This window comes from Grammomys surdaster, unplaced genomic scaffold (genome assembly GCF_004785775.1).
Source record: "Grammomys surdaster isolate TR1022 unplaced genomic scaffold, NIH_TR_1.0 229, whole genome shotgun sequence".
In the NCBI taxonomy this organism is placed as follows: domain Eukaryota; kingdom Metazoa; phylum Chordata; class Mammalia; order Rodentia; family Muridae; genus Grammomys; species Grammomys surdaster.
Window position 1 is genome coordinate 2,627,198 of NW_021604674.1, and position 12,120 is coordinate 2,639,317.

At 41.3% G+C, this 12,120-nt stretch overlaps 1 protein-coding gene across 1 annotated transcript in view; it reads right to left on the minus strand.

Annotated features, from left to right (window-relative positions):
• Positions 1-12,120, minus strand: part of Ide (insulin degrading enzyme) — a 95,874-nt gene that overhangs the window by 36,211 nt on the left and 47,543 nt on the right. Inside the window, exons 8-11 of the mRNA XM_028773473.1 lie at positions 10,247-10,339; positions 9,773-9,864; positions 8,243-8,323; positions 5,998-6,101 (exon numbers count right to left, since the gene is read on the minus strand). Coding sequence (XP_028629306.1) covers positions 5,998-6,101; positions 8,243-8,323; positions 9,773-9,864; positions 10,247-10,339 — 370 coding nt within the window. The remainder of the gene's footprint in view (positions 1-5,997; positions 6,102-8,242; positions 8,324-9,772; positions 9,865-10,246; positions 10,340-12,120) is intronic.

A 12,120-nucleotide genomic window follows, 5' to 3' on the forward strand; every position in this document is an offset into this window, starting at 1 on the left:
TCTTTCTCAATCCAAGTCAAAACTAGGTCTGTATAAGCGCTTACTCCATCGGTCCTCTCAGGTGTTTGGTTGGAGCCCTCACAGCTGAATGCCTAGTGCTGCCATCAACACACCCATCCGTGCAATCCCATCCACTGTCAGAATCTCCATTTCTCTTCCCATTTTCATGTATCAAGTATGTGTGGCAGTCTGAGGAGAGGTGGTGATGCATGCATGCAGCAGTCTGAGGAGAGGTGGTGATGCGTGAATGCAGCACTCTGAGGAGAGGTGGTGATGCGTGCATGTGGCAGTCTGAGGTGACGCTGTAAATTGTCCTCAATGCTCTTCCACTTCATTCACTAAGGCAGGATCTCTCAAGCAAACCCAGAGCTCGCCTATGCGGTTAGTCGCCCTAGCTAGATTGCATAGGGATTCCCTGATTCTGCCTTCCAAGCTTGGAATTACAAGTGGGCCTCCAAGGCCACCTGTCACTTACATGGTTCCAGAAAGCACTTTAACCACTAAGCCATTTTTTCTAGCTGCAGAACCATGATCTCCATTCCAAACTCCTTATTGGACTCCCAAAACAGCAATGGCTAATTCTAAATCACCTTCTATTTTTAACTCATTCTGCAGAACAACTGTACTTGATTTTTATCGACCATCTTTAAGGCAGACACTAATCAGTTCAATTCACCTATTTGCCAATCAAACTGGACTACCTGTCACTCACTGGTCACTACCAATTCCAGAAAACAAGCTAAATAAGAAGAAACATACTCCACAAAAACACAAGAGAAGAATCTGAGCTTAAGACATCAAAGAGCGCTGTGGTAATGTTCACAAGGAATGATGTATGTTGACAACTCTTGCTCCTTGGGGGCTGCAGGGAATCTCAGCAGGGAGAAGCATGTGCTGGACAAGTTTGGCAGCCTGAATTTGATCCCGGGAACCGTGTAAAAGTAGGAGAGAACTGACTCCATCAAGTTGTCCTCTGACCCCTGTAAGCACATGCCCACCCCCAATGGTGGGTTGGAGAATGGGAGGATTAGGTGGGAAGGGGGAGGAGAGATGGAATGGAGGGAGATAATGAAGGGAAAGACAGCTAGAGTTCAAGAACACTGAAGGGCAGATGGAAACATAGTGCAGTGGTAACGTCCTATATGATAGGAAGGCAATCCTAATGAAGTCTCTAAAAAATGAGGGAGACAGACACCTCCTGGCCATCTCTTGTCATTAAACTAAGCTTCCAGTGTCAGGATTGGGTTTCAGTCAATTGAATTGTCTGAAAAGGTCCCATGGAAATTCCCAAACAACCCAGGCTGTTGCCAAGACAATAGGTTGCTCTCCACAAACTGACAGCAGACTCTATTGCTGAAGACAACACCCACACAACTCAGTGAACATGGAGAGGGTGAGCTGGTGCCTACCTTTGCCCCAATATTCTAGTGTCTATGACATGGGAAGGTACTCTGCTGGCTACCAAAAGAGTAAAAGTAAACACCAACCCAGCCACAAAACCTTTGCTCTACAATCTGTCCTACCTGTAAAATATTGCCTAAGGCAACAGTGGCACAATCCTGGCTGGTTTGACTTAAGGCCTACTCCATGAGATGGAACCCATACCTGACACTGCTTGGGTGGCCAAGAACCAGAGTCTAGATATCCCAGAGACCTAGGGTAAAACTCAGTACTACTACTGATCTTTTTTTTTTTTTTTTTTTTTTTTTAAAAAAAGTAACAATAAAACGAGTCCTAATGATACTCTGCTATGTTCATAGATCAGTGCCTTATTCAGCCAACATCAGAAAAGCATCTTCCTGCAGCAAATGGGAACAAATCCAGAACGCTACAGTCAGACTCCTGAATGTGTGAATGAGAGGGTCTCTGATTCCAGGGCCTTCTCTTGGGCTCTTTGTTTTTCTGTGATCTTGTTTTATCCAACTTTGATATGATGGTTTTTGTTTTATTTTATTATATACTTTTTTTATTATGTTGTATTATCTCCCAAATGCCCGTTCTTTTCTAATAAGAGAAAGAGAGAGAACAGATCTAGATGGGAGAGAAGACGGGAGGAACTGGGAGTGGAGGGAGGGAAACTGTATTTAAGTTATATTGTATGAGAAAAGGATCTGTGTTTAATAAAGGGGGGGCATCTGGAAACAAAAGGCTTCCTAGCAATAGATATTAAAGGACATTATGGTTTCCAGAGAGTGACTTCTTGTGAGACTTTTGCAAATAATGCCCGAGGAAAAAAAAAGAAGACAACTGAAAACTAGAAAGAGGCCTCACAGGTAACTATGTCGAATCTAGTTACTCTAAAGGCATGACCCTGGCAAGCTGAAACCTGGGTGTGGCAGATTCGCTGACTCTCGTTCTTTGAAGTCTTGCCAAAGTCTCAGTGAAGATCTAAATTAGCAATTTAGCCTTTGCAGGCTTCAGTTTCATTATTTTTTTCTCCAAAGGAGATTCACATCAGGTTAACTTTACTTCCCCACTAATAGAATTCTATAATTTCATTACAAATTAGATTTTTGTTTGTTTCTGGTGCTGGGATTGAACCCAGGACCTCACACATGCTAAGTACATGCACTATGATTATGGTACACCATCAATCCCGCAAACTAGATTTTTAAAATATATACACAAAAGAAAAACTGCAAAGCAAATAAAAATTATATTGATGAAATAAAATCAAAGAATAACAACAAAAGACAAGTGCTGAGAAGACCCAGGATCTTGCAAAGTACTGAAATGTGTGTATGTCTGTGTGCTCTGTGTCTTCTTAACCACAGAGCCCTGCCTCCAGCCCACAAATGCGTTTCTTAAACTAAGAAGGAATCAAGCAAGAAAGATGAAAAATGAGCTAAAAGCTTGAGGAAAATTCAGTTAACTTTTCTAGAACTCTTACCATACCAGCTTGAATTCTGCCAAGATAAAGACAGTTCCTATCTTGAGGAAATAAATGCATACTTAATAGAACGCATAGCTTAAAGCAAACTGTGCTAAGCTAGTTGCATGTTATGAGACTATTCCAGCTGGGCAGTGGTGGCGCATGCCTTTAATCCCAGCACTTGGGAGGCAGAGGCAGGCGGATTTCTGAGTTCGAGGCCAGCCTGGTCTACAGAGTGAGTTCCAGGACAGCCAGGGCTACACAGAGAAACTCTGTCTTGAAAAAACAAAAACCCAAAACAAGAGACTATTCCTTTCTTACTAAACAAACTATCTTTGGAAAACACCATTGGCTTGTACACTGTTCAGGTGAACCAAAAACCCAAGATAAGAGGTCAGACATAGTTGCAGTCCCAGGCACAGACTGACAGGTCAGACATACTCACAGCCCAGGCACAGACTGCACGTTCTCTGCATACAAAGAGGCAGCAAACACAACAGCCACTGCTTAGTCTTTTGGAAAAGACTGGAGGATATGAAAAGAGGCAGGACACTATAGAGATGGGCCAATACTTGTGTTTTTAAAGAGAAAGGAATGGAACCTGAACACCATAAGCCAGTGGATTAAGCACAGACTACTGAGAGAATTCTACAGTCAACACTTAGGCTATGAAATAGAGAAGACAGGCCCTGAGTGGATTCATCATCAAGAACAAGTCCCAAATTAATAAAATTATTTATGACTTAAACTAGGAACACAGCAAAAACACTCTTGCTGTACCGAGAAAGAGTATGATAAAGACACCAACTGGTCAGGCATAAGAAGGTGAGTTCTGAGGATGAACTAGAGACAGGCGGCACCCACAAATCAGCAAACAATATCAACACTCAAAAGAAACTTCTCTACTTTAACATTAACGAGTTCCCTCTCACTCAAGGATGGAAAGCATCCTTGGGTGCCATGGCAAAAGAGCAGCATGCAGATAGGCCACATTAAAAAACCTCTCATGTTCCTTTCATTCTGAGAATTTCCTTCCCTGGTTCCAATATTAAACTTGTCTCAGTGGAATTAAAAGTTAAATGTACTCAGTTCTGGCCTGGCAGCTGGCAAGCTTACCCCAGGCTGTTGTGCACTTCCTTAGTGACCTGCTGCAGTTACAGTGACAGCAGTCACAGATCTAAGCCTCTATAGGAAAAGCATTTCTCTTTAAAGAGACAGTAAGAGGAAAAAGAGAGTCTTAAAATCTAATTGCACAGCCGGGCAGTGGTGGCGCATGCCTTTAATCCCAGCACTTGAGAGGCAGAGGCAGGCGGATTTCTGAGTTCGAGGCCAGCCTGGTCTTCAGAGTGAGTTCCAGGACAGCCAGGGCTATACAGAGAAACCCTGTCTCGAAAAAACAAAAAACAAAACAAAACAAAACTCTAATTGCACAAAATAGCAAATTTAGAAACATGCAATTTAGTCACTAGTAAAGTGTAGGTTCCAGCACATGCACTCCCAAAAATGCTGGTACTGACTTGAAGCAGCAAAGATTACAATTTAAATCGTGATTTTTCAGGTGTGTGTGTGTGTGTGTGTGTGTGTGTGTGTGTGTGTGTGTGTGTGTGTAAAGATGCCATGAACGTGGGTACATGCTACACTGTGCATGTATGGTCTGAGAAAAACTTTGAGGAGTCATCTTAATGTGGGTTCTAGGGTTAAATCAGATTGCCAGGCGTGCGTGACAAGCCCGTTTACTTGCTGACCTCAAATTCACTAAATACTCCAGCCTTACCTCAAACTTGTCAGGCTTATCCTCAGCTACACAGGGAGTTGAAGGCCAGCCTGGACCATGGGAGACTGTCTTAAACAAAGACTGGTATGGTTGTGCATGCCTGTAATTCTGGTTCTTAGGAAGGAGAGGTGGGAGGATCCATGCAGCTTTGAAGCCAGTCTGATTTATGTGACAATTTACAGGTCAGCTGTAAAATGAGACCCCTCTTTCAAAATACCGGTCTCGGGCTGGAGAGATGGCCCAGTGGTTAAGGGCATTTGAAGTTCTTCCAGGGGACTTAAACTCAGCTCCCAGCATCCACACTAGGTGACTAACAATTGCCTATATACCCTCTGACTTCTAAAGGTCCTCTCACACCTGTGGCACAAATCAGACACAAATAAATCAAAATAGATCTTAAAAACAAAGAAACTGAACACAAGATAGATTATAATTTTTTGTGATTGTATACATGAAAACAGATTTAATTTCTGTATGATCTCATAACTTACTTTCATTGGGAAAGATTTCTAAATGTTGACCCTTAATACATTTTTTTAACAAAAAACTAAGGCATTGTATTAGCAAAACATAGTCTGATAATAATCCACACTAATCTGAACATTTTCTCTGTTTCATCACTAAATAAAATACTCAACTAAATCCTCACTCCAGATGGACAGTGTCAGAGCTGTGCTGGGTGAGAGGACACCTGGCCTGTGCCCTTGGCTGTGTCACCCCTCGCCTGGTGGGAGAGACTCTGGCATTTACCTGCTGTGAGAGGCTAAGAGTAAGGAAATCTGAGTCTAAATTGGTTTGTTTTGTCTTTTACATATGACTGTCGCTGGACTTTAAGGAGGGTGGAGGAGGGAGCTGGGCCACAGTTGAGACTGATCACGGACTGAGGGCGGAGGGCTGAGGGCGGAGGGCTGAGGGCAGAGGACTGAGGCTTGCTCTTGTCATTATGCTACTCTCTACTTGTGCAATCAAATGTTTGTTCATTACTGATATTTTGAGAGGAGGTTTCACGTAACCCAGGTTAGCCTCAAACTCACTATGTAACTGAGGCTGGCCTTGAATGCTTGATTGCTAAGTGCTAGAATTATGGGTGAGTATCATCATAACAGGCTTGCAATCATACTTGACTTAAAAAGTTCACAGGTCTGCCTTGGTGGTGCACACCTTTAGTCCTGGCTTTTGAGGCTAGCCTGATCCACACAATGATGGGTAGGTCACCCAAGGCTACAAAGTGAGATCCTGTCTCAAAAGTAAATAAGTACATAGAAATAAAAGTGTTTTATTCACAATCATAAATTTTTAGATTCTAACCATGAAAAAAATTTAGTAACAGTAAAACCTGCAGATGACTTACCGGACATTTTCTGGTCTGAGTTTATCAAGAACCATGTCTATCAGGTCGGGTCTAAATTCTTCCAATAAGTATTCAGCTGTGAGCACTCCATTTAGGGGATAATACTTTGAAAAAGTAAAGCATAAATGATTAATATTTGAAGGCTATCACAGCTTATTAACAGAAACAGATATATAATAATAATATAATATTTATTATTTTATATGCCCCCTTTTAGCAAGGTTCTGTTTCCCATCACACCTTTCTCTTCAGCAGTGCTGGGGACTCAACCAGGGCCCTGTGCATACTAGACGGGGCTGCCCCATCATCAAGTCTCATACATGATGATTCTGCTAAGTACACAGACAATCTTCATATATATTTATATTACTGAGACTAAGATAATTTGGTTTGGGTGGGATGGGGAAGTAGGATCTTATTCTGTAGCTCAGCCTAGCCTGAAACTCAAAATCCTACCTCAGCCCCCTACAAGCCTGAGCCATCACATCTGGATCTCATATTTCCTTTGAAGAAAAACTACAGTTTATCTGGTTAAAAACTGATAATGAAATACTGACACCTAGAGGATTTTTAATATACAGTGCACAAGCTTTTAAACTGTATTTTCTCAAATTTCTAGGAATGAAAACAAACATTTACAAAGCTGTAAAAAGAAATGGATTATATTCTGGTTCCTATATGAAACTATTATAGAAGTTTTTGTCATTGCTTTAGTAAAAGTAATTTCTAAAATTGTATGATGGACTGACTCATGAAAATGTCATTGGGCAGTTTTTCTAGATATTGCTTCAGGTACTGAGGGTAAAGGGTAGGAAGACACACAAAGAAGTCCCTGCTCTCTGAGAACATGTCTTGTAACTGGAACAATAAACACATGGTGTCATATTAATAATAGGTACTGTGAAGGAAATAAGAGAGGCAGAGGCAGGGGCAGGGACATTGTTTTAGCTTGGGAAGCCAGGGAAGATCATCCTGAAAGCCATCTACGATAAAGAAGATGCAAACACCAGAGTCGTATTCCACGTACAGTCAACAGCAAGTGCAAAAAAACAGACAGCCAGGTCTGATGGTGCAGGCCTGTCCAACAGCCACTCAGGAGGCTGAGGAGGGGGACTATAGTTCAAGGCCTTCCAGAGCTACAAAGCGAGCTCAAGACTTGAGCAACTCGGTGAGAGTGTTTCAAAACAACGGAAACAAAGAAAGAGGCCTGGAGATGCAGCTCAGTGGTACATCCCACAATCCTGTGAGAGGCAAGGGGTCAGTCGCTATTGCTATTGAAGGGAAAGCAGTGTGATGGATGTGTGGAAATCAGACAGAGAGCTACTACAGCTAGAGCAGCCCGGGACTGGAAAGGGAGGCTGTGGAGAGGCTGGGAATGTGGCCAGAGAACACGACACCTCTCCAATGCCAAGGATGCTCTGAAATTTATAACATTAAGGGAAAACCATTGGATTCAGTTTTCAAAACCTACTGAGGGGCTGGAGGTATAGTTCAGTTTTAGACTGCTACCTAGCATGTATAAGGCCTTGTGTTTGATCCCAACACCACAAAATAAATAATTTTAAGGTGTGTGCCTTTAAAAAAAATAATTTAAGCTAGAAAAGTAAACTATCGAGGAGAACAAAACAGAAAACAGACATAGGAAACTGTGACAATACTACAGGTAAGAAACAACAGTAGCTTAAACTAACACAGTAACAAGGGACATGGGGAAAACAGATGATATAAAATGTTCCCAGAGGCAGCACTTGACAGATGCTGGAGAACTGAAAGATGCAGCCAATAAGCAAAGCTCCTACTGTGGTAATGTGAATGAAAATGGCCACCCACACAGGCCCAAAGGAAGAGGTGTGGCCTGATGAGGAAGTGTGTCTGTAGGGGTGGGCTTTGAGGTTTCAAATGCTCAAGCTAGGCCCAAGATATCAATAATGGCCTAAACCTCTGAACTGTAAGCCAGCCCCAATTAAATGGTTTTTTTAATGAGTTGCCGTGGTCACAGCAATAAAACAGTAACTTCACAGCAATAAAACTGTAACTAGGATAGCCCATGTGATGAAAATACTACAGAAAGTAATTTTTAGGATAAAAGCAATAACATTCTAAATTGATCTCATCATCAAAGCTTGCCCAGTGCTAAAATGTCTGAAGTTTTATGAGTCCCAACTTGTATCATTTGTGTAGTGCTGAGAGTAACATGGGGAATCTAAGAGTCTACACACCACTGTGGACAGGAAAACCAACTTACGTGCAACTTTCCTGCAATCTTAGATGTATAGCCTCGTGGTCTCTCTTTATCTTTAAACCTGAAAGCAACAGCATTCAAGTCCTAGAACAGAGCATTAACCAAGGAGACATAAGTCAACTATTCAGAAATACATTTTAGTGTTTTGTTTGAACTATAGGCTTCGTACTCCAACTTTATCATCATTACACTCATGAAAACTGGCAGTAGTTGACTAAGGAATGTATAAGACATGGAAAAACATAAATTAAAACTTATCAACATAGGCTTAAAATAAATAAACAATTCTAAACGAAAATAAACAGGTAATCTGAGAGGCATCATGCCTGGCCATAAGGGGCACACATTTGGAATTCTAGCACTTTAGGAGGTTGAAGCAGGAGGCTCAGAAGTTCAAGCTGGCCTAGATGGCACAGCAAAAGACTATTATTATTATTTTTATTATTATCATTATTTTAAAGTTCTACTGCCTACATTACTGAAACAACTAGTCAGGGAATCAGAAAAGTATGAAAGAACCCAGTGAAATCTGAAACTTCCAGGACGATGAGTTGGAGACCTATTGCTGCCACATTAGAAATTACTGTCATAATTTCCACAAGGTATAACTATACTTTAAATTTTTGCCAAGTTTAGCAGGCTATTCCTTGGGCTGGGAACATAGCTCCGTGCTAGGGTACTTGCCTAGCATGCACCAAGTCTAGCACTGGATCCCTAACACCAGTGGGAAAAGGTTACCCAATCCTAAATACATGTCAGAGTTTTAACAGGTCTTTATATTTAAAGTATTTCTTGAATCTATTTTAAAAGAAGCCTTTTAATGTTTGAAAGACAGCCAGGCTGTGGTGTCTCATCACTCTGGAGGCAGAGACAGGTGGATCTCTGAGTTTAAGGCCTGCTGGTCTACAAAGCTAGTTCCAGGGCAGCCAGGACTGCACAGAGAAACCGTCCCAAAAATAAATAAACAAACAAGTAAATAAATAAATATAAAGTCTGAAAGATAAACACTTTCTGTTTTATATAGTTTTTTAAAAAAAAGTCAGATATGATGGTCCAAGGCTTTAGCACCAGCACTAGAGAGAAAGAGGCATGTACAGAGCTCTGTGGCCCCGAGGCCAGCCAAGTTTACAAAGTGAAATGTAAAAAGGGGTGGGGGTGGGGTTTTCTATGCATACAATCAAATCACTTTGAAGAACACAATTATTATACGTGAAACAATTTATTGTTTCTTTTAGCGTTTTATCACCAGATCTAAAACAAACAATCCTATGCAGCCTTGGGCAGGAAGTGACACAAGCCCTGAAACGTCCAGCTTCCCTCCTCAAGAGGCAACACGATACCTCAGCCTCTAACTCATGCCCCAACTAACAAATCCGACAGCAACGACTAAGTCTGAGTTAAAACAACTACGCATTGCAACATTTTAGACTTTAATTTGGGAAAACCCAGAAGTTTAACTGGGCCTTAAATTAGTTTACATGTTTGTTTTTGAAAAATGATGCCTTAAGAAAAGTTTTGGTGAAACAAAAGTACCTTGCACTCTTGGAAAACCCATTCTTGAGGTCCTTCTGCACGTAGCTTCTGAATGTATTGAAACATGTGCAAAATTATATCTTCAACATGTACTGGAAAAAAGGGGCACACTTAAAAACCATTCAGTCCTGGAATCCTTCAAGCATGGGCTCACTCCTAAGGTAAGTCAGGTTAAATGGAGATAGTCCCTTTTAGAACATGGAGTCCTCACTTCCCTGAGCCTGGTTTTAGATGTCCCACACACAGCCCTCTGGACTCAGGAACATGTGACAGAATAGATGTTGGGGCAGTAAATGAAAAGCCACATATACATTTTACCAATATAACATAAAATCGATTGTTAAGGGGCAAGGGTTGTGACAAACACAGGCCATGTTACATGTGAAAAATATAATGGATAAAGCGTGTGAATTAAAGTGTTACAGCTTCTTCCTACAGCATGAGAAATTAAAAAATAAATCCATTAATACTTACATAACCCTTCTTCAGTTAAGTCCACATTAATGATAAAAAACATAAAACCTCGGGCTCCTTCCTTCTGTCCACCAACCAGTGTATTTACCCAGCCTGCAATATTCAAAGAAAAGCACAATATAAATAAATGTGTGGCTTTTTTTAAATTGCATTTATTACTATGTGTGCATGGAGTATATGCATGGTGCACACACGTCAGAACATAAAGTGGATAACTTTGTAGAGTCAATTCTATGCTTCTAGATTTACATGAGATACAGCTGTGATGTGACATTATGCCAGCCCTGGCTTCTTCCATAACAAGAGATGTTTAAAATGTTCACACTAGAGCTGGGATGTAGCTCAGTGGTAGAATGCCGAGTTATATGAAACTCTGGTTTCAAACCTGAACACTACACGTGCACACGCAGAACTCCTAATTTTTTTTATTTAACATTTTTTTAAATACATATTTTATTCATTTGTATGAGTGTGCATATTCACGCACGTGTAAGTTCCAGGCATCTGTGAGCTGCTTCGTGAGTGCTGGGATGAAAGCCTAGCTCTCTCTGCTGAGGCCACACGCACTCTGAAGCTCTAAGCTATCTGTCCAGCTCCAACATTAAAGAATTTAATTTTATTTTGTGTATGTGTGAACAAACACATGCACCACAGTGTGCAAGTAGAAGCCAGAGGACAACTCTTATAAGGTGATTCCCTCATGCCACCGTGTGGATCCTAGGATGTAAATTCAGATCATCAGGATTGGTAGATAGCACTTTATTGGCTGAACCATGTCACTGAGCCCTTGGGAGGGATGGTTGTTTTCACCTTTAGTTCTTTTTCTATTTTCATGTGTGCATGTGCACTAATGTATGTCTGCATGTGTATGGGCACAGATGTGTGGATGCACATACATTTAAGGGGCCACAGTTGATGTGCAATCATCTTGGATCATTCTTATACCTTATTCACTGAGGCAGGGCGCTGCCTTCAAACCCAGAGCTCACTGATGTAACTAACTAGTCTCCCTAGCAGCTTGTTCTGGGGAAGTGAAAATTACCAGTGGACATGTGGGCTCTGGGAATACAAACCCCAGTGCTCATGCTTGCATGACAGGAGCTTTAACCACTGAGCCATCTCTCCATCCCAGTTTTATAATCGTGTGCTGTGTGTGTGTGTGTGTGTGTGTGTGTGTGTGTGTGTTTTCGCGCGCGTGTGTACCACTACCATATCCAACTAACATCCATACCATTCATGTGAAGAAATTAAAAATTAAAATTGACTCTGTAGGAACAAAATTAGCTCAGAAAGCAAATCAATTCCTGACAAGAATTAGACATGTGCTTAAATGTATACAATAGCACACAGTAGGTCCTGAGAGGGCTTTAGAACTCATCTCCTTCCTAGAGTCTAAACCTTTCTGGTCTAATGGATCAAAACAGGTAAATAAATAATATGTAAAGATATGGTTGGGGAAAAAAATCCATCATGGGCTTTTCTTTATTGCTTTGAGACAGTTTTGTTGTGTAGCCTAGCCTGGTCTTGATCTACATAGCCCAAGCTGGCCATGAACTGGTGATCTGACTGCCTCAGCTTCAGAAAGGTGGGGTTACAGGGATGTGCACTGCACGAAGCTGGGCTTTTACTTTTTAAAGATTTATTTGTTTATTTTATGTATATGAGTACATTGTCACTCTCTTCATGACACGTAAGAAGAAGGCATTGGATCCCATTACTGATAACTGTGAGCCACCATGTGGTTACCAGGAACTGAACTCCGGACCTCTGGAAGAACATTAGCCATCTCTCTAGCTGGCTTTTACATATATATATTTTTTGTTTGTTTGTCTGTTTTGTTTTTTTGAGACAGGGTTTCTCTGTGTAGCCCTGGC